The 23,258-nt window shown below is 42.9% G+C and overlaps 1 protein-coding gene across 1 annotated transcript in view; it reads right to left on the bottom strand.

Moving 5' to 3' along the window:
* The window catches only part of NDST4 (N-deacetylase and N-sulfotransferase 4), an 81,738-nt gene that overhangs the window by 5,450 nt on the left and 53,030 nt on the right, over positions 1-23,258 (bottom strand). Inside the window, exons 6-10 of the mRNA XM_068403038.1 lie at positions 7,194-7,376; positions 5,497-5,593; positions 4,237-4,360; positions 2,517-2,691; positions 1,292-1,462 (exon numbers count right to left, since the gene is read on the bottom strand). Of these exons, the coding sequence (XP_068259139.1) occupies positions 1,292-1,462; positions 2,517-2,691; positions 4,237-4,360; positions 5,497-5,593; positions 7,194-7,376 (750 nt within the window). The remainder of the gene's footprint in view (positions 1-1,291; positions 1,463-2,516; positions 2,692-4,236; positions 4,361-5,496; positions 5,594-7,193; positions 7,377-23,258) is intronic.

Raw genomic sequence — 23,258 nt, 5'->3', positions numbered from 1 at the left:
CTGAATGTTTAATAAGAGGGCTGTGCTCACTCTTCGCTACGGCAGGAGAAGGAGAGAAATCTTCATGAGAGGGGGCGGCAGCCCCAAGTGAGGGCAGAGAAGGAGCCCAGGGAACAGGGCACGGGATATTCAGTCCCCTTTGCATGCTCCAAATTTGCCAGGACAGCGCCTTCTCCTTCGGAGGAATAAGTTGGGATGTGGTGGCCGACGAGGAGACGTGCCCTGTTTGCTCCTCGGGCAATACTGCCTGGGGACGGCCCTTGCTGCAAGCTCGGCTGCTTTAGGCTTCCCCATTTATGAAGGAGTAGAAAGGCCACAGATGGAAGAAGAAAGTAAATGACTAACTGAGACTTTCTCCTGGAAATGGGATTGACCTGCTTCTCCTCTTTGTACTACAGCTGAGACTGTATAAAAAGATAAGTGAGGACTGCAAAAAGACAGAACTTGTATTTCTTTTTGTTCTTCCAGGTCCCTGACTAAATAGGCAACACTCTACCTCCTTGCAGCAAAATTCTGTCCCACAGAGAGCAATTTCTGGAGATACTTGTTCCTTACGCTTGCTCATTAAATACCCTTTTACAGCTTTTTCTTACAGTAGGTAGACATATGAACTGAGCTATGCACCACGTCCATGGGCAGAGTGCCCACATGTATATTTTGCAGTACTGAAATGTTTGCTTTAGGTTTATATCTGTGAACAAATTTTTTTAGCAATGGGAATATTCTTTAGGTCTATGTCTTTGTGTAAATTTCTCATGGGAAAGATTATAAAAGACATTTCAATAAAAACATCTGAAGGAAGATGGGGCAAAAGAAGGAATTTCTGCTCTAACACTGAGGAAGGCTAATTCCATATCAGGATCAAACAAATGTGAAATTTTCTATGAAAGGGAGCGAGTGGGAAGAGGAGTGAAAATTTCTCTTTAGAAAAAGCCCTGGCATTTTCTAAATGCATTTGTCAAACCTTCCCACGATGTCTCATGCTGCATCTGCTTGTTTCTTGGGACCCAGAAGCCTTGACAACCTTGGCTGATCCTGGAAGGAAACTCCAAAGTCCCCCATCAAGCCCATGTGGCCACAGTTCATAGCTTTTTCCTGTTGCATCTTTGCCATCAGAAGACAGAAAAATCAACACACTTGTGCCAAATATCCTGATCTTGTCAAATCTGCATTTCCTAACAGCTAAGAGTTCCAGTGGGAAATATCCCATCACCTCTAATGATGGGGCCATACTCATTTTGGGACTTGCCAAGAGTCGATGAGCTTGGAGAAACAACAGGTTGGAAATTACCTGTGAAGCAGGGTAATGAGTTAACCACCTTTCGATATGGACAGCATACCATCCGGGCGTCAGGCACCTCTTCTGGAGAGTCCTTATCTCCGAGGGCGCCCAGTGGCTGGACGTAATGACTTCGTAAAAGTTGAACTTCAGGGCAGCGGGGTCCTCATGGGATCGCTGATGCTAACGGGAGATATTTAGACACATGTTACAAGGATGCTGGAGATTAAGCCGTAAGCTTCCCTCGGCTCCCCACCAGTGCCGCTTCTGGTGGATAGGAGCAGGGGTGGCAAGGAAGCAGGATGGGGCCACCATTCAGCCAAGGGCCCTCCTGGGACAGGCGGGAGGGGAGCTGAGGAGCCAAATTCTGCCAAAGTAGGCACAAATTTTTTTTACTGCTTTGCATCTCGCTTTGGCAGTTGTAAAGGTGCAAATGAGATATTAAAAAGGGTATAAACTGCAGCCCTAAGGAATGATTTACTCCTTGCAGAACTCATATGGTATCAGAAATGGTGTATTCTGTGCTTATTGCAACATTATTGGTTTGTGTCTGTCTTATCACTGCGTTTAGTATTTCCTCTGTCTGTATGACTGCACCATATTTACATGCTGCTTAAACGTCTCTTTAAAAATAGTTTTTTTTAAATAGTGCAGACTTTGTTATGGAAAGGTGTGGGCTCAGTAAAAGGCAAGAAAGAGCATCCTAGAGTTTCCTCGGAAAAACAACAGGCTTTCTTTTGTTTCCAAGGAGAGAAAAAACCCAACAACTCTCCAGACACAGCTCTTTTCAACTCCTTGGAAGCTTTAGAAGACGCTGCATACATTTGTATACCACCACATATTGCTCAGCTTACACGCTGGAGGATGGGATGAGGTACAGGATTCTCAGCATCAAGAGCTCTGATTTTCTGGCTAGGCCACGCTCATTTTCCCCCATGTATCTCCCTGGGCGAGCAGCACTGCGTTTCCTCTGTGCAGTGTCAGCTATAATTGAGATTAAACTGTTTGTTTACAGCTGGTGGCAGCTCAGTGCTGAGAAGTTTCATCATTTATGACACTGGAGTCACAGGTACCAACTGCGAAAGCTGGCATTCAGCGTCCTCCCACCCCTACACAGTGCAAATGCTTTGCAATAAATTCCGTTCTTGCTCAAGGACAGAAATCCCCACTGATGTTGGCCATCATCCCCTGCCGTTGATTTCACTCACTGTCCGTTTCTCGAAGGCGAGGTCCGTACCTGGTACCAGGAATAGGCCCGATCAGATGGGTCGATGAGGATGGTGATGATCTTGGCCTTGGGGATGAGGGAAGCAGCTCGCTTAGGGGCTTCCTCGGAATGGAAGTAGTTGGCACTTTTCTCAAAGAGGAGGTCGGTGGTGATGTTGGAAGGAGTGGGGAAGAAATCCATGTACCTGGGAGGTGGAGAAACGTGTTAGAATTGGCAGTATCACAAAAGGGTCCTATCCCTGTGCATCCCATTTCATGGTAGGTGAAAAGGTGACTTTTCAGACATAATTTTCAAGAAGCAAAATTGAAATTCTCAGCTCACTCCAGAACTGGAATAGGGGGAACACGTCTTGGCTCTTACATGGTGCTGGTAATAGCTAAAGCCTCCACAAAGTCAGGTAATTAGGTTTTTCCTTTGATGGATGGGATTTTTGATAATAAGTTCAATGTCAAAGGGATATCTTTCACCAGAAAAAAATGGGAAAAGCTTCAAAATGTCAACCATTTTTTTTTAATGTAGTTGAAATATTTCATTTTGGAACCGACAAATCTTTTCTTTTAGACATTTCCAGAATGCAAGATTTGAATTTTGTCTTTGAATGGTCTTTTTGACTTAAATTGATTGGAAGTAAAAGTAAGTAAAACAGAAGGTTAAACTGAAAGGGTGAAGAATTCAAAGGAAGCAAAAGGTGAAATTGTTTTGGAGGTGTTTTTGGGTCCCTTTATCTTTGCTGAGCGCTCCGGGAACTTCCAGTTTTGGTGGGACTATCTGTTTTTCGGGTCCTTTCTATAGAAACGAAGTATGCGGGGCCTCACCCTGCACACAGGACCCTAGAGACTTTTGAACCTGCAGGCCAATTTCGGTGAGGTGTGGCAGAAGAGGTCTCCAAGAGGCCATCTCCTCTATATGTTGTGCAAAGGACTGTAGAGGAGAGACCTCCCATCACCACTTCTTCTTCCTCAAGCGTGTGACACCATGTACTCTACGATAGCCAGGGGTGATCTCTTTCTTTATGCAGTGTGGAAAAACAAACGCTGAGCATTTATTTTCCGTTACTTTTCTTGACACCTTAAACCAAGAAGCAGGTCTCGTACTTGCAGGACAGCCTGCTTTGACTGGTCAGCCTTGTTTGCTCCACACGCTCTCCATGCCATACACAGGCAAGGAAGAGCACTCAAGATTCATCTCTGTGTAGTGTGATGTTTGTCTCGTATTTCAGTTTTCACACAAGGACAAGAGCTGCTGTTCCCTGTGGAAACGAAAGCCTTACAGAAATGCTTTTCTTAAGAAAAACTAGTAAAAGCAATATTTAAAATTGTGATAGGAATACCAGCTGAAATGCTTTACAGTGGGTTTTCTTCCTAATGAAGAGACAAATCGAATCTTACTTCCTGAAAAGCCATTTTTGAAGAAAAAGAGTATATTCAGTATAGATACAGTTGTGAAAAGACAGATGCTCTTCAGCATGAAGACAGACATCATAACTGAGCTGACTGTTGGATTCATTTGTGAAGAAAATAAGAAAATTGTTCCTGTAATATCTAAACAAAATGAAGGACTTGATTAAATGTCCCCATCATTACAAATTAGCTTCTCTTTGTGCCTGATAATGCCAAGCATAACAAATCCACCCAGTAATTATGTCGATGTCATACGTGCTTCTGTAATTGTTCCATTGTGATTTCCCACGTATTAATAATGAACACCCCTTCCTTGTTTTTCTGCTTACCAGTCAATTCCCTTGTGATAGTTGTTCCCGTTGAAGAACTGAACTTCTTCAAAAGTTTTTGGGCTAGGGAGATTACTGATAATGGAAGGGTGCATCAGAAGAAATAAATAAAGCGCTGTTGTTCCTACGACAACAAAAAGAGATGCCATTTGGAAACAGAAAAAGAACCCTTTGACCTTATTCATTCTAGAAGGTGCTTTAACTCAGTGCATGCTGAGATATACAGGAAAATTAGATCACCTTTTCTAAGACAGTTGCCTCTTGATGAAGGGCCAATGTAAGCACGAAGGGCTTTCAGAGGGAGGGGGAATACGTGCAGACTTCTCTGCTCATCGAGCTTTTCCCATTTCCAAACTCTCAATTCTGCTCTCTGCTGCCAGCATGCTATGGCTGTTGATGGCATTACTTGCTTGATTGGGTATTTAACCAGGGGGAATTTGGCCTGAACACGTTTGTTTTCAAACTATTTATGTCTCACAAAACTTTTTGAAAGCGCTAACTGTGGGATTATGCTTTTGTTGCTCCCAGAGCTGCACATCTGTCCTCTCTCTATTTTTCCTGGGGGTTTGCTATTGGGGAATAAATTGTCTATTTCAATGCTAACGAACCTGTATGTAGTAAGTACGCTTTGAAGTCCCAGTGACAGTACTTTTTTGTTATTTGTTTGACAAAAACAACTGGAAATGACATATGGTAGTAAATGAAATTTTGGAGAATGTGTCTTTAAACTTGCTCTTCAATGATTTCATGCTATGCAAGCTGTCGTGGGCTATGAATGAAGACCTGCTGTCTCTTTGTCACTGCTGCAGAATTTCTGTGTGATCTTGGATTGGTCATTTATTTCCCTGCCTCAGCATCCACTTGCTGTAATATGTCCACAACAGTAATAGCTGTCTTGGGAGTGGGAATACGTGACTTAATTCAAATAATGCCCTGAGACCCTCAGGGGCCTGCAAGGTGGTGAGTACATTTATTGCCAATTAGGGTCTCAAACGATGTTGAAATAATTTTTCGAAGAACTTAATAACAATCTTAACACAGGGCAGCCTGACAGCATGGGTTTTTATGGTGGATCAATGCAATTTTGCTATAGAAAGAGTTGTCCCTTTGTGTTGGCAGTGAAGGAGTTACGATCTGAATCCCATAGGGATCGGGCATGCACTGTCTCTATAGCAGGGGGTTGGCTTCAGTTTCCAGGACACAAATAGGCCGATACAAAACTGAGGGGCTAGCTTCAGTTACAAATACATTACTTCTTACCTGTTTTCTGGGGTCCTATCACAAGAAATTTGGGTAGGTGGTCACAAGTTTTGTCCCTGGACCAAATATCCCTGTGTCGTTTATCATCACACGGATTCTGAAGAAGAAAAGACGGTTGTGTACATCACGCTGGGGGAATCCTGAACGTTTGCATGCACATGAGTCTTTGCAGGATCTAAATGTTATGCACGAATGCCAGAGCCTTACACTAAGTAGTAAAATCCCACAATTCCTCCTAAGAGTTTACTCTTGACAGATATTGAGCACCCTGGTACAGATCCATGGAAGCACTCAGGCACACAGGGACCAAACTCCTAGGTATTCTTCAGGACCAGTCCTTCCAGGGGTCCCAGTGAAGGCAGTAACGCTACACAGTTGTGCAAATCCTGGAAGGACTGGTGTCAAAATGCACACCCTGTGAGACTACTCCATTTCCTTCTCTCCGTTAGTCAGGCTCATTTCGTCAGCTCAGAGTCCACAGGCACGTAGGTAGGCACGTTTGTGGTCCCTTTGACTAAAATTCAATGTATATATAATGGTTTTGCATGACTGAGGGTTAAGTTCAGTCATTAGAAAAAAAGAAAAGAAGAAAAAAAAAAGATTGAAACATTGATTTAATCAAGTTTTCATTAAAATGGAAACCTCTGTTAGAATAGCTTCAAGGCATTACTTTCTTAGGTGACAAAATGTTTTTGGATGCATAGGACTTAGTGCCAATTTTAATTTACATAAGAACCCAAAAGGAAGGACAAAATAGAAATGTGGGATATTATTCTTCCCCTTATCTTTCTACTACCTGTGAATGCAAAATAAAAACATGTGAACAAAAGGCCCCACGGAAAAGGTTAGGACTGGCTGCTCTTTAAAGCAGGTATCGTGTAGATCCTGCTTTTGCATGGTATTGGCTGGTAGTAGAAGATACGGTTTGCTGGTGAATAAAGCTAGCAAAATATAATGGAGGAAATCATTAACTGACGTGAATCGCTGCAGCTCCACTGAGCTCAATTTGAAATATTATAGATTTATATTTCTTTCGGATCTGGGCCGAAAAGAAGAGAGAAATTTTCTGCTCCTTTTTGCCACTGGAAGCCCAAAACAACTGCACAGATCTCGGTGGTGTCACTCTGGGTTTGTGCCTGCACAGCTAAGAGCACAGCGTGGCACATCATGTTCTGAAGCAGAGAAGAGCCAGATACATGGAACAACGATCAGGGAATTACAGTGTTGAGATTATGAGCAGCACTATTGTGCATTTGAAACAGAGAGAGAAAATAGTCTGTGCAGAAAATTCCGTTCTTAAAATAGCTGCCCGTCCTGTTTGCTGCGCTGACCCCTCCTGCCCTCCCTTGTCCTCGCTGTTTCGCTGGAGAGGGTTCAGGTGGTGGGACATCCTCCTCGTAGCTGCAGCGATCCGACATGAGTGATTCCTCGTTAAGGGGCGCGATGAATATGCATCGTTTGGCTTGAGACAGCTCTCTTAGGGGCTTTTAGCGTGCCTGATTTGGGGTGAGGGGAAGCTAATCCATTCCTGGTCAAAAGCAGTGGTCTCAATAAAATGTAAATACTCTAAGAGGCATGCAGGAAGGAATAACAGCTGAATGTGAAGCGAGGTTTTTATTTTATTTTTTCTTTACAAGAAAAGATTCTTATTTCAACAAGCAGATTGTAATTGGAGGAGGAAGAGGGTGTGACGTTACCTGCCAAAGAGGGTCCGTCTGCTCCGGGAAGAGCTCAAAGTACTTCTGCGCCAGCTGAACCGGGGGCAGCGTCTGTAGTTTCAGGTTAGTCGAGCTCCTAACAAAGCTGGCCAGGTTCGCAAAGGTGTATAAGCCCAGGCGGTCGTTCCCGTAATTAGACAAATGGGTCATGAAGATGCTGATCTGGGAGGCAAGAGAAACCTTTCAGCCGCAGGACATCAGGAGGTAGCAGCGTCTGGCTGGAAGGGCAGGCGCGGGGGCTCCCGGGAGCTTTGACAAACCCTCTCCCCTCCCACCCCAAACCAAAAGAAGACTATGAAAATGTTAAACTAGTTACACTTCTTGGCCTCTCTGCCAGGGTCAGGTCTCCAAACTTGTCACGTAGGTGCCATTTCTCTAAAACCCCTTCTCTGAAGGGCTGGGTCACTCAGGGGCTCCCCAGGCGCTGCCGTTCAGGAGATGCTTGCAGAGAGATTTTTTTTTGTTCTTCTGTTTTGACTTCTTTTACAAACAACATAAAAATTGTTTCTTGTGTGCCTCCTGTTTACTTCACTGTTCCTCGTCCTTGGGCAGGCGTCTGGGAGGTGCTGGCGTACGTGACCCCTCACTTAGGAGTCCCGTGGCTCTCTGCTCCTCAGACAGGGAGGCAAAGCTTAATTTCAGGGCTGCTGTTTATGGAATTAACTTGAAAAATCTAACTAATACGCTGTCTCCCCTGAATGCAGCGTTGGCTGGTTTGTTTAAAATGGCATGGCTGGAAGTACCTGAAGGGGGCCTACAGGAAAGTGGGAGAGGGGCTTTTACAAGGGCAAGTAGTGACAGGACGAGGGGGAACGGTTTTAAACTGAAAGAGGGGAGATTTAGGTTAGATATTAGGAAGAAATTCTTTGCTGTGAGGGTGGTGAGACACTGGCCCAGGTTGCCCAGAGAAGCTGTGGCTGCCCCCTCCCTGGCAGTGTTCAAGGCCAGGTTGGATGGGGCTTGGAGCAACCTGGTCTGGTGGAAGGTGTCCCTGCCTGTGGCAGGGGGGTTGGAACTAGATGATCTTTAAGGTCCCCTCCAACCCAAACCAGTCTGTGATTCTATGATTCTAAGTAGGTAAGTTCTGAAATATACAAATTCCAAGCCTTGATGAACGATGATATCTCAGCTAAGTATCACTGGCATTGTTTTCTCCTTAAAGCCAATAAAACTTCTGCCTTTTTATCAGCCTTAGGCTGTGGTTCTCCTTTACACGGCCACTGCTTTGTAGAGCTCATAAAGAGAGTTTGTAAGAATAATGTGAAGAACATATTTCCCAGTATTTTCTTTATATGAGGTGATCAAACTCAGTTTCGCAGCTGAGAAGGCCTGGTTTATCTGTAGATTGGCATTATTTAGCTGTATGAAGATGTTATCAAACTGAGCGTTGTTGTTTGACTGTTTTACTCAGTCCCCTGGCCTAAGATAGGATGCACAATGACAGTGGAATTTCATTACACTGTTATCAAGAAATAACATCCTCGTGGTAACTGAAGAGTGTAGATTTTTTTTTTCAGCGCCATCGCTGAAGTCGACAATCAATAATATGCAGCAGATGGCAAAAAGTACAAGTTAACTGATGTGACCACAGCAATTAAACAGAACAGCGTGTCAGGCGGTGCGCTGCTTACTAATGATCTCAGGTTTCAAGGAGGCCTGGACATGAAGTCAAAAATGAGATGTATAGTGTTGGTTACAGCGAACTCCATAATGTAGTGGGGGGAAGTTTAGCAGTTTGCTGTCCTGCCCTAATGCAGGAAATTTCTGGAAAAGGAAAATAAAGCACCGGCTTTGTGAAGAGCACGGACAGTGATCCATTCACCTTCAGGTTGGGCTGGGTGCAGAAAAGGGACAGAGGCTCAGCACTGTCTCCCAGCCGTTTGTGCCTGATTTCGGTTAGGTAGGTGGTTTGGAAAGCCTTGGGAGGGCTTGGAGCCTGGAGACTGGCATGGGCCAGAGCCAGGCTGCTCAGCCACTTGTGTCACCTGCATCACCCAGCCAGGGTGCAGGTCTGAGGTGTAAGCTGGGGGTGTAAGCAATGCATATTTTGGGGTCTGAAGCACCTGGCTCAGAATAGTCATCATCAGTGAGGACACCTGATTGCCAGGTAAGCTGCTTGCTTTGGGGATAGGTAACTATGTGCAGGTGAGTCTCCTTTTGGATGATCAGGAATGGGAACTGACAGCACAGCTGGGGACGGGGTGTGAGCTTATAAAGTGATGTGCAGGCAGCAAAGCCTGGGCTGTGGGAGGGCAGGCAGCATGTGCATTTTGCTTCTCTGAGAGCTGCAGTAGGACATCTGTGTCTCCAGCACCTCAGGTATGTGCTCAGGTCAGTGAGCTTTTTTTTTCTTTTCATTGTATCTTGAGGGAAGCTGGATGGAGTCTGTGTGATGCCTTGTACGGCCCATGCATGGAGGACAATGTTCAGGCTGCAGTCCTTTGAAGCAAGAAGTGTACGTTAGGTATGCTGGAGATGTCAAGGTGTAGGCTGTCCTTGCTGGGGGTGTAGGCTATGGCTGGGGAACCAGGTGGGCTGTGCTGGCACCCCAATCCCTGAGTCAGAGCCCTGGAAACATGTGTCTCAGCAGAGTGGCAACCAGGCTTCCCAGCAGCTAAACTGGTAGGAAGTGCTGAGTCTCAAAACTTGAGACCTTCACACCTAAAATGGCTGCAAAATGCTGAGGTGTGTCTCAGGAAGGTTGTTATCACTGCTCCACGTGGCTCGGTCCTGCTGACTGGGAAGAGCTTTCCAAACCAAACTGCTGCTACCACCTGAAAATGAAGTTTGCCCTTCAGTCCGTTGCTGCTTTGTGGTCCTAGACTTGAGCTCTAGCAGAAGAAGGTCCTGCTGACCAAAATCCTGTGTCCATAGCACAGTATGCTGTCCCAACCTCCAAAACAACCACAGAATAAAAAGCCACAAGCTTTTGACTTTCACCATCTTGCTCTGCCAATGTGGTGCTTCTTTAAGCATCAGCCGACAATGTTTAAAAACACATCCATTAATTTGTTAAATTATTGATAAGGCTTTTAGTACTTCTGTAAGGTGAAGATGGATGGAGCTTAGGAGACAGTGTCCCTTATGGCTCATTTGCAGTGTGTTTGCGCTGTGCCCACTTTATTCCACAAAAGGTAATTTATTCTTCACTTTTATTCTGCTCTGAGCCTCTGCTGAGCAAAGATTGGCCAATGTACAGGATCTTTATTCTGTCGTCTTTGTTGCCTTTGCGTTTTATGACTGCAAGTGTTTGACGTAACTGGAGTGAACACTGATATTGCCCTGAACTTTATACATGTCCATGTCTAGTATCCCAGAAACTTATAAGCGAGGTAATGAATCTTCTTTGGGTTTCCAGTCTACTGACCTTCTCCCCTTCCCTCCAAAAGAAGCCCCAACACAAATATATCCTTTTTAGTTTAGAGTTCAACTCCTCAAAATGTGACAAGTGCTTCCTGCAAACTATTTTAACATGATGAAAAGGAAAACACTTACAGGAAATGTTGATAGAGGAGATCATCTTGTCTCTGAAGTGTTTTTTGATAAGTGCTAAAGGGTCTGTCAATGACATTTAATATTATTGCAGCAATTTAATGTTATTGTAGCAAATAAGGTATGCAAGCAAATCTGCTTGCTCTTCTTGCCTTTTTTACACTTGAATTTGAATGAGATTTTTCTACTGTAAAGAGGTACTTATAGGAGATGGATATTAGCTTATTTTAAGAGTTTCATTAGGCTGCAGTCTAATCCAAAAAATCCAACTGATCACTCTTTATGGAGTCAAAAGATCTTGGGTATCTCTCTTGACTTCTTTTGCTCCATTGATCTTTTTTTGAAGAGAAAAACCCCCAAATCCAATGCATTATACATGGGATAAAACCATATCTAATTGTTTGCTGTCTATCTCCAAATGAGTTGAGACTAAAGGAGACAGGTATTAACTGTTCATGTTTACAGCATGGATGGACACAAGAGTTAGTTTTCATGCCAGTGCATCAATCCATAGAAAATGCAGGAGTCCAGCAGCATGCTGAGCTAGTGTAACGCTACTGCATGCCTTGGGGCAGGCGCTGGGATCCAGGTCAGCATCCCAAAGCTCTGCTTTGCTGTCCTGCTTTGGTGGACCCCAAAAAGGCTTCAGAACCAGCCTGGAGGGCAAGAGTGAGGGAACCAGTGAAAACCAAGGACTGTCCCCTCCCGCAGTGCTCTGAGCAAAATTGGTGAATAAAAGAGGCAGAGCCTTGTTTCAATACTTTCTGTGACAAAAAGTAAGCTACGGCACCCAGCCTGACACTAATTTATCTCTCCCTCTGTCGCTGTGATCTCTCATTTTGAGAGGCGCGAAGGGGAAAGAATGCTGAAGGGGTAGGTAGGAAAACTTTCTTTTTGCTTGCTTCTTTCTGCCATCCACCCTCTGATCCAGATCTCAGTCGCTGCCTCCCTCTTGTACCCTGTAATATGTTTTTCTCAAAATCCCTTTCCCTTTTCTGCAGCCAGGGTCCTTCTGTTACAGAAACGCTATTTTAAATTATTTTTTTAACCCTTCATTTTATTGTAAGAAACATCTACACATTTTAGCTATGGCTTTCAGAGACTTGCACTAAAAAAAGAGATTTACATTTTGCTGTTGACAAAACCGAGGCACGGAGGGATGGTGTGATTTGCAAAGAATTAATCTCCTGCAGGGGAGCCTGCTGCTGGGCTGGGCTGCCCTCCCCGGGGTGATGGATGCAGCAATGCCAGGAGCATCTTATTTATATCGGTATTAAATGGGAGTGAATGGAGAGCTGTGGCCTACGGACTGTGAAAATTCTGATTTTACTATTGTAATAGGCTTTTTTCTCCTCGTTTCTGTTGTCTGCTCTGTATTAACGTTTCAGAGATGTCCACAATGGTCTGCAGTTTCTCCTTTCAAAAGAAAGAGGTGGGAGGAGAACAGTGCTCCTAAATTTCTCAGACTACCCGTGCAGTTAATATGCCATTCTGGTGGATAAATTGTTATTTCCATTGGGCTGGGTGGGCAGGGGGGAAGGAGGGGTGTTTTACACTTCCCCTGCCCTGACAGAATCCAACAGAAGCTATATCCTGCATCTGGCTGCTTACCAGCTTCTCTGCTCCTAAATCATAATACTGGGTTAGTGACTTGTTAACAAACCTGAACTGGTCCCACCTATGACATGAGATTGTTTGTAAACTTATGACAGCACCAACCCACCACTTTACTGCCTGGTTCTTGTTTCCAGGGCTTTTTAAAATGTTATGTCCAGAAATCATAGCTATACAGTGTGTCCTCTGTAACGTAGTGTTTGTATATGCATGCTTGTATATGCATAAAATGAAATCTAGATTAGCTAGCAGAGAAAAATGAAAAGCTTGTTTCAGAATTATTGGAATATAAACCATGCTAGATCTGCTTGAAGTGCCCCGAAACTGTGTTCTGTACTCAGTTAGGGCACTGCCTCCAGAGGCACAGCCCCATGTACCTATGAATGCAGAATATAGATGTTTATTTCCTCCTGTAAGTGCCAAACTCAGTACAATTGTAACTAAAAGCACTTATTTTTTGGACAAAGTTTAACTCCCTGTCTCTGGAGGGCACCAGGATGCTAGTCTGCTCTAAGACTGGAAATCATCTTTGTCTTTTTTTGGGAGGATCATCCCAGAGAACTACAAGCCACTGTAGATCCTGCAGTGTGGACATAGCTTTAAAGAGAAGTTTCCAAGAAGTGTTGGACTCTAGTGGGATTTTCAGACTGGCTGGGTGACCTGCACCATGCTAGCGGTAGCCAGGTAGCTCTGAAGATCCCATTAGCCACTTGGCTGGGCTTTCAGAGGCTTAAATTCCTTACTGCAAGTGACCACCAGGAATGCAAATGTCCTGAAAGTCAAAGGGTGAAGTGATTTCCTAGACCAGGACATTTGCTTTTAAAACTGTCCTTTGTGTGTGTGCATTTGTTTACTGCAGGATTTAGTTTATGCTTTACATGCAGCTTTGAGTGTGGGAGAGTTTGACGTTTCACTTCAAAGCTGTGCCTTTGGATGACGGAGGGCAAGTCCTACCCTCAGCTGGTGTGAATCCCTCCAGCCTGAGTGAAAGGTGCAGTTGTGTTGGTTTGGACAGGAGCGGATATGAAATAAGGCTGCTGCCTCTGTGCTCCCCTGTTAGTGCTCCAGCTTCCAGGGGAGTGTAACCCAACCGATCTCGCTGGTGTACCTGGCCAGCCTCAAGGATGGCTGTCCAATATTGGGAATCAAATATTGGCTTGTGCCTTTCTGTTGGTATTTGAAACTATGCCTGTCCGTCAATCTAACACTTGCAATGAAAAAATCAATTAGAAAACTTGTGTATGAATGTGCTCCACCTCTTCCTCTCAGACATTCAATAATTAAATAGGATCAATGTTCCCTTTTAGGTCCTTTCCTACTGCTCGTCCTTTGACACTGCCCCATTGCTGGAAAGCCCAGGAACAGAGATAGGTCTCGCATGTGAATCCTGCTCTAATAGGAACTTGTTGTTCACTGTCTTTAACAACTTTTTTCCTTGCTTCTGCACCTCTTAAATAGTTTGCAAGAAGGGAGGAATTAATGCATGCAAAACAAACCAAGGGTATAGCTCAGCCTTGTGCAAAACGAAGACATATGGGGAACTATATGGTGCAGGCATCCTCTTCTTGTAGAAACGTGGTCGCGTATTTACTGCGCTTCTCTGCTCCTCTCTTGCATGAATGTTTCCCAGAAAAATGAATTTTGCTATTCCATCTTTTTCCATTGTGCTCAGGAAATGCTGTACAGTTGCTCCAAGAGCAAACTCATAATTGGATCTAGATGGCAGCGTGTTGTATTTCTGACTGTGTAAATGGGGTGTCAGGGCTGAGAAATGCAAAACTGTCAAGTGTCCATTTGCTAATACCAAGTGGCTCTATGCTAGGCTGACCACAGAAATGCCTCTTTCAGTTTCAAGTGTTTAATATATCTCACATCCTGACAGCCTCCTATTACGGATTACAGACTTTTCTTGTACCTCATGAGCCAGAGCCCCATTCACTGATAATGAATCCCAGCACACTTGGGCCCTTAATGCTGCTGTTTGTGCAGCAGCACAAAAAGGAAGCTGGGAGTGAGATTTGTTTGAGTCGACAAAGCACTAATTTTAATAATGACAAATTGTTTCTCTAGAATTCAGCACTATTCATATTCATGACCCTTCTGCTACTGAAGCAAAATCATTTATATGCCTGAAAATCACTTTTTAACTTTTACTCTATTTCCACTCTGCACATCTTTTTATATTTTAGCATTCTTGACAGGATAATCAAATATTTTCCAAACGTGATACCTCTAAAGAGAACAACCAAGGCAGTGTTTGGCAAGAACTGTTTTTGTCTTTGAAGGGGAAACAAAAACGTTGGACGGTGTTTTATTTCCCGTGCCCATATGCCTGACAGTGTCTGTGTTCTACCCAGAGTGCTCCCAGTGATGGGAGGGGAAGCTGCTGTCGCTCAGTGGTGCTACGTGGCCTTGGGACAGCTATATACAAATATTGTAGAGTATCTGTGTTGTTTTACCATTCCCTATTCAAAGAGCAAAATTCTTATTTACCCAGGAACGCTTTCTACTTTTCCATTATTTAGTTGGAATGATTAAATGAATTCTTTATTATTGACAGAAAAATCCTGTAAGTTGTTTCCTTCCCTATGAGAATAAAGTTGCTATGTTTGTTTTTTATTTTTATTTTCTAATATCTACCCAAGTCTTACTTCTAAAGCAAAGGCTAAATCACGGGCACATTCCAATACAGCAACTGTTTCCCATGTTATATCCATCTTCGATACCCCTGATGCATGGGGTCCTAGATGAAGAAAGCTCGTTAGGATGTTCCACTCCATTAGTTATATTTTTTTGTAAAGCCTGCAATTTAAAAAGTGGGATTTTTTTTACTATTAGGGCATGCTTTCAGAGCCTGTGAAATAATAACTGCTGCTCTTGATGACTTTATGCAATCAGTGCATAGCTGCATTAGAGTGGAAAAACTAAATGGATTTTTTTATGTCTGTTCGTTTGTCACACTCGTATAAGTAATCAGCAGCACATCTAATTGTGGCCAAAGTTTAATGAATTCCGCACAAATGCGGTGCTACCAGTTACATCTGTGGGCCCCGGGAAGTCTTTGCAGAAGTCTAGAGCAATTCAATGCTCCTGTTACAAGCAAATATTTGCATTTTTAAGTGAAATGCATGATATAGGAATTTGTTTTGTTGCCATCTGTGTTTTCTCATTGAAAAGACTTCCTCAGCCTATAAACTTCCTCTGCAAAAAAAACCCCAACTATTCAGTTCAGACTCAAAAATAAACCCAACTTCAACAAATGAACCAGATGAAAATGGATTTGGGTGCTCCTGTGTTAAGTCGGATTTGTACAGCAACCATTTCTGACAGAATAATAAAAGTGTCATCAGAGAAACAGCTCTGAGCAGTCTCAGATGGTTTTGGTCCTCAGCTTTCAAAGATGATCAAAGGATTTTTGTATAAGGAGATAACTATCAGTAACCCATTTCCTTGATGGTGTATGTTGCGTGCTCCTTGTTAACTTCCATCAAGCAACTACAAAATACCGGTCAAGGCTGTCAACCTTTTTACTCATAATCCTCTGCAGATAAAAATCAGTTCAGCTTCAATTATTTTGTGCCAATGAATAATTTGAGTATTCCTTGACATCAGTTTCTGATACCAAATTGCGTCCCACTCTGGCTGCATCTACAGAAAATCGTGAAGCTTTCTCGTACTGCACTGAAATAATGGTAGCCCTTCCTTACTGTTCTTAATGTTGCAAATACAGAATCACAGAATCAATCAGGTTGGAAGAGCCCTCTGGGATCATCGAGTCCAACCATTGCCCTGACACCACCATGTCAACTAGACCATGGCACTAAGTGCCATGTCCAGTCTTTTCTTAAACACTTCCAGAGATGGTGACTCTACCACCTCCCTGGGCAGCCCCTTCCAATGTCTAATGACCCTTGCTGAGAAGAAATGCTTCCTAATGTCCAACCTGAACCTCCCCTGGCGAAGCTTGAGGCTGTGTCCTCTTGTGCTATTGCTAGTTGCCTGGAAGAAGAGGCCGACTCCCACTCCTCTACAACCTCCCTTCAGGTAGTTGTAGACTGCAATAAGGTCACCTCTGAGCCTCCTCTTCTCCAGGCTAAACAACCTCAGCCGTTCCTCGTAGGTCAGACCCTCCAGACCCTTCACCAGCTAGGTCGAACTCCTCTGGACTCGCTCCAACACCTCAACATCTTTCTTGAAGTGCGGGGCCCAGAACTGTTCTGTCAGTACCACCATTGCAGCAGGAGGGCTGGTTTGAGCTGGTGGGTGAACAACCACCAAGGGCCAGCCTTAGTCCAAGGTTCTCTGCAGTGCCTTTGAGTGGTGTGCCATAGGCAGTGCCTGTGTAGCGCTGTCTTACCAGCCTTGTATTTATCACAGCACGGAAAAATGCAAAAATAATTCTAAATAATACACTGTGCCTCTCCTGTACATGTGGGTAAAGTAAAACTTTTGCTTTTGGGTGAGGGGAGTGAAATAACGGCAGCACTGATCATTTGGGCCCCTCACTACAAGGAAGAAGAGAGCAAAGCTGACCCTGCCCTAGAAATCAGGCCAGGCAGTGGGAAAACTTGGTGAGGGTAGAAGCAGCAAAGCCTGCAGGCTGGTTGTGGTCATGGCTCCAGCCTGAGCACTCAGATATCATCTCTCCTCTCCCCATACACATGTGTGCAAAGTGCTGAGCAAAATCTTTTCATCCACATCCAGTCCAGCACTTGATTTAACCGGTGGGTTTTAATGTCACTCACAACCCTTGCCTGGATGTGCCTTGTCTGGATGCTCTCTTATTTGTGCGTGCTTGTTCCCAAATGCCTCATAGCTAATTAAATAATGACATGTTTTAGTAGCATGTAGATATTACAGATAATCCAGGGGGGATCACTTTTTAGCATAGATTAAATAACTTTGCAGCAAAACTAATTAGTTTTCCAGGATTTCCAGAATATCTTATGGGGCCTCTTACTTGTGTGAGTGGAAAATAGGCAGAAAATTTCTTCCTGTTTGAATTTTATTTTAATGGAAATAAAGAGCTCTCATTACTTTGAAGAAATCTAAATATGATGCTTATGTTTTAAGCAACATTAAACTTTAGTTACGTAGACCACAGAGGGTATGATGAGAGATAATTAAGAGAGAGTTTGCTCTACATGTGTAGTACCTGCATGGCTGCGGTTCCTGGGTAAGAGGAGGAGACTCTGCCACTCAGGAGTCTGTGTGAGGAACCAGACAGCGTTCAGCCCGGGGAGCCAGCAGTGGCCAGGCTGCCAAATAGCTAATAACAGTGGTCGTAAATATTTATGAATGCTGCATTGGAGCCAAGCTGTGTGCTTGACTCGAGTGTCTCTGCATACACACTGCGGGTCACCTGGGAATGCACCATCAAATTTCTCTCACCTGCAATGACCTGGGGTTAAATTTTGTCATCTCTCAGCTTGATGTCCCCTGACTACTCTGGCAAGTTCTAGGGAAGACAATATTTCTAGGCAGGATGAAACTAGTCCTGAATTTAACACAGACATTAAGGTTGGCGGACTGACCCCACCTTAAGAAATGAAGCATTTGCTTTAGCACTGCAGTGGACAAGGTATTGCGTGGGGGCCTGGAGGTGTTAATGCCCACAGAGGATGCCCAGTATTTCACAGATCACAGTTCAATACGACAGGCAGAGGTGCAAGCTGCCCTGTCCTCTTCAACAGGGCTTCAGTAAGTTCAACTGACCTAGTGCCAGTGCTGTTTATTTTTCTTGACTGGATCTACAGTCATTTTTCTCTCTATTTACCCTTCCAATCAATGAGTTAAAACATAATCCTCTGAGCCAGCTGAACTTTGGGAGAAAAGTGCTCACGTATCTGCTAATGGCAAATAATTGTCAAAATGGTTATTAGTTTGGATAAGCATCCATAAATGACTGTTTCTCTGACATTTCTCTTTAGAGATGTGCTTAAATAAGATCTGGTTCTAGCTGTGTTTTGAATCATGGAATGAATTATGTCTATGGTCATTAACGTGGCACTTCATAGTCTCCAGGTAGAGGAAGGTAAAGTCTCTCAGAGCAATACTGATGTTCTCTATGGAAATTACTGCCCAGGCCCCTGCACAGCACACGGAGTTGTACAACAAATGTAAATCATCCTGTTTAAACTAAGCCCTCTTATAACCACAGAATAAGAGTTTTCACCAGGATACTTTCTTTCAAACTGCAAAGAAAGAAATGCCAGGCAAGCTGATAGAGATTGGAGATGCAGGAAATTTATCATTTGTTTTTATAACTGTTCTGATGTCGTGTTGCTATTCTAGCAGTTTTATGAAGAGCTGACTGCTCTATGTTATAGAGTGTTCATAAACGATGATTAATTAATCCATTTTGGTGGCCTACTCTGAGCAAACAAACCTCAGATTTAATTTAATTCTCCACTCTTGGTTTCAGAGGAAAAAAATACAGCATTTTCAGTTCACTAGAGGATATAATATTCTCAAATCAGCCACTTTCCAATTAATTTTGAATGGCGAACACAGCAAGGAAATTTTGTTCTTGTCCATTTACTTCTATTAAGGATTCATTTTCAATAATCAGAGAATTCTGAGTCAGCTCATTTTTACCTTAAAGCCTTGCTCCTGACGGTTTAATAAATTATCCTATGGCGTGTGCTTGAAGGTAACACATTCTTTTTCTCTTTACCCAATAACCCCCTTGTTGACACACAGTCATTTATTACTATTTCTGCCATCACCTAACTTGCTGGGAAGTAATTCTGATAAAGTACCAAAGCGCATGGTGTGGAGCATCAGCTTTCGTAAAGAAGGAAAATGTCATGAAAGAAAGAAAGGAGATGTGTTATCCTTGAAATATTTTCTTCATGCTTTGAGTTTCAAGCTAATTACTTTCTAAACATGCTGCTGAAGGCTTGAGTTTCCATGGGATAATGTTTTCCTTTACGATCTCTTTGCAGCTGGGGGAGCCATGTGGGATGAAGGAAAAAAGAATGATTTACAAAGGGGGAGAAAAGATTCAAAAGCCTGAGCAAGGCTGGAGTGGATTTAATCATAGACGTGGAGCCAGAAGATAAAAGCGGCTTCAACTTTTATGTTTGTGCTGTAATATTTCTGTCGTTATCAGTGCTACGGGACTTTGAGTTGCAAAAGAAGTATCTTTAGGGGAAGGGGTGATTGTGCTGTAGATACAGGCACTTCTGTAGTGTACTGCCCTTCAATACAAATGTGTGTTGGTTGTACCAAACCTTAATACGTGCTGTGGCAGGAAGAAAACAGAAGTGTTTACCATGCCGAACGTGTGTAGAATGTCAGTGTTTTTCTGAATAAAGACGAGATACTACCCTCTTCCTCAGAGGAAAGCTAATGACCACGTCCTGCAGTTACACTGCCCGCCCAGGCAGCTGTGGCTGGGATGGCCCTGGGATGGCAACCCCATGGTCTTCTCTACAGGGACGGGCGTCTGGTCACTCTCTTGTGCCTCACTGTAACGTTCACTAATATGTGGTAAAATGGTTATTTACATTTTCCTGGCAGGTTAATGGGCCCCTGTACAAAGAAGAATAAGGCCCAGCTCTCTTTTTTGTTTGATTTTGTATGTTTGTGACCATTAAGAGAAATTCTGACATAGCTGCTTAATAACAAACCTCCCTTTCAATTTGAACATATCCCTCTTGTCATGTTGGAGAGGGACACCCCTGTCCCTCTAGGCAGTAGCCTGCTAATTATGGCTCAATGTGCATGGACATTTCTGTAGTGAGGAGGTTGCTTGATTTCTTTTTCCTGTTCCCAAAATACACTGAGATGCTTTGTTCACAGGGCCCTTAGTAGAACTGCATTATGAATTACTTTTGGATTGCAGTGTTATTTCCTACAATGCCCAAGGTTATTTTTTATTCTTTCTACAGCTATGCTCAGAGAAACAAAGCAAATAAAAATAAAAATATTATTAACACTCAAGAAGTTTCATAATAACACTCCCAAATCTCTCGTGGAAGGTATAAATTAACCCCTCTCTGCATTTACTTTTAATATTCTGAAGCAATAACATGTGATTCTCATTTGTTTTTGTGATGAGAGCAGGAAACAAGAACAAAATGTTCAAAGTATGGCACATGCGGGACGTGCAGAATGGAGATCTAACAGACTTGAAATGAACAATAACCCTTTAGTTACGGTGAGAGTTTAAAAATGTAAATGCATTTAAGTGGCCTTCAAAATTACAAGTGTCCCATGTCACTTACAAAGAATTTGCCTCTCTCTGCAACGTGTGATCACGCCTTGTTCCAAAGTTAGGATAATAATGTACCATATTATGGACTGTCTGTACCTTCTCCTGAGTTGAGTTCAAAGTTACCTTTCAATCACGAGTCTGATTTCACTCTCGACAACCAGGCTCCCACAAAAGAAGCTAATATCTTCCTGAAGTTCATATGCTATGTTTCATCTCAGGTTAAAGCTTCTTAGGGATGTCTGATTGAAGTAGGAAGGGGAGGTTCAAAAAAGTGTTTAACTTTTCCCTTTTTCTGCTACTTTTCTTTTTTTAACTTTAAGAATGGGTTGGTCTCAGTTGCAAATATGTCTTATTTTGTTGGCTTTGTGGACAACAAGCATTTTGTGCAGGGTATGCATGTGTCTCTAGATACTATGTGGTGATGCAGGTATAAATCTAGAGTGAAGAGATTTATATACATATAAATAAAATGCAGGAATGGCCTGTGCAAGTTCGTTATGGTGGAACAATGAAAAGGAGACAGTGGGAGACTGAATTAAAACACCCCACAAGAAGAAGGGAAAAGGAAGAGTTAGCCCAGCCAAGCTCATGTGTGTGACGAGCAGGAAAAGGAAGGAAGACTAGGAAAAGAGAAGCATCTCATGAATTAAGACAGTGGATATAAGGAACAGTCTGATCCTTGGTAGAGATCTTAAATTTAACCACCTCTCTAGGGATATCTGACCTCCTTGGTTCAGGCTACAGAAAAATCTCAATTCACTGTGTTCAGCTGTGACCAGGACAGAGATGGGAATGTCTTGAGATGGTGGGGGCTTCATTTTCTGCAGGCTTTTCCACTGGTTGAACATGGCCAAAGATTGGGTCATACTTCCCAGGAAGCTTTGCCCCTGCATACACAGCAAGGTCTACAGCTACTTTGGTTTCAGCATTAACTTGACAGTGTCTCTCAGAAGGGGATGGTGGCTGCAGACCTGAAATGGGGCCAAAGCAGAACATAGGAAGGGCGCTGCAGGAAAGGGGGGTGGTATTAAGGGTTATCCATTAGCTTTTCAAGGTGAACAGGCAATGAGAAAAACATACACCAGACTGGCAAGTAAATCCAATTAACTGACTACTCAGCTGAGCAGTTGGGTCTTGCTGGTTCTTCTCAAAGCTCCATGCACTTACTTTTGCTTTAGGGTTCGACTTTTGTGCTGTCACTTGCTGGCTTAATAAAAAGCTCTCTGGTTGAAAGAGATTTTTTTTTTTTAGAAGAAATGACTCGCTCTTGTTTGTAGGGGCGATAATATTTAGGGCTGTATTTATTAGCTTATCTTGGCTGTTAAACATTTATGGCTGTTCTTTATTGGCTGTGAAGCGGGGGAGTAAAGGAGATGAAGTAGAAAACAGATACTGTAAGACCTTGCGGATGCTGGAGCTGTGATATATAGAACAATTTGTAAAAGCCGCTTTAAATATGTCAGAGCTTTTCTCAGGAGACTGAATGAAGGGCAACAGTCAGAGAACATGGACTGAACCCACTTAGTTTTGAGCCTGACATTTGGATGTGGAAAATCCTTCTTAAATCTAAACTCCACCAGAGTTCCCTAAGTTTTCTTATGGGAAACCTGCTTTTTGCTGCTGAAAATATTTCAGTTTGGGAACTGCATGTTATGAATGTTTTTTTAATTCTAAATTTTCATGGTTTACATTTTGAAGCAAAACGAGGGGTTTACTCTGTTCATCCCATCTTCTTGTTCCACCTCATGCTCCGTGTTTGTTCATGATAGCAGATGAAGTGACTGTGAGTGTGCCTTAGAAAGTGTGTTGCTCTGATTGGCACATCCCAGCTTTCATATCAAAACTCTTTAAAAAGAAAGCAGGTACCTTAATGCAGGTTGATTTTTGTAATGCCAGTTAACCTGCCTTTCTCTACTGAGTATGTCAGAGACAGAAGTGCATGTAAAGTTGGTTAATGTTAGATGGGAAGGTATTTTTTAAAAAAGAAAAGGGGGGGCAAAGAAAAGGAATAGGGGGATTTTACAAATATATTCTTGGAATAGATAAAGTTATTCTAAAGGGCAATTAAGTGAAGTAAATAATGAGAAGTAGAATTTTAAAAAAATGCTGAAAGTGGCTGAAATGTTGAACTCCTTGAAATGCCATGAATTTTTTTGTAGTTATGTAACCCAATGAAGCAAATGTAAAAAAAAATCTTTGAAAGCACCTCAAAGCACTGCAAAAAGGGTGTAAAGGATTGGCAAGGTTTAGGAAGAGGGAAAAGGAAATGATGCCGTTTGAAATGGTTTAAAAAGTAAATAAATTTTAAACGGTCTTAAGCTGACTTTGTTTTTTCTGTGAAGTGGTGGAATGCTGTCCATCTGCAGAAAACCGAAATATTTTTTCCCAAGGGATCGGGTTGCTACAGCGCTGGTCAGAGCTGGAGAATTTTCTATCACATTTACGTAGCTGGGTAGTGTTATGGTCACATTAAGGACACAATATTCTTGTCTGAATGCTCTTTGGTATTAAATTCCTGGCTTTGAAGATGGCTTGAGTAGCAATGTATTTTCTTGAGTAGTAATGTACTTTTTTAAGACCTAACTACAATTAGTATAGACATACGTGCTGTCGCAGCACAGTGGTTTTATTTTACTATCAAAATTAGATTAGGCACAAAAGCAGTTTTGTAAAACTTTTTTTACATTTTTGACTGATCAAAGTTTTAGATGTCTTTT

The sequence above is a fragment of the Nyctibius grandis genome, chromosome 6 (genome assembly GCF_013368605.1).
Source record: "Nyctibius grandis isolate bNycGra1 chromosome 6, bNycGra1.pri, whole genome shotgun sequence".
NCBI classification, from domain to species: domain Eukaryota; kingdom Metazoa; phylum Chordata; class Aves; order Nyctibiiformes; family Nyctibiidae; genus Nyctibius; species Nyctibius grandis.
This window is presented reverse-complemented; position numbering and strand designations above follow the sequence as displayed.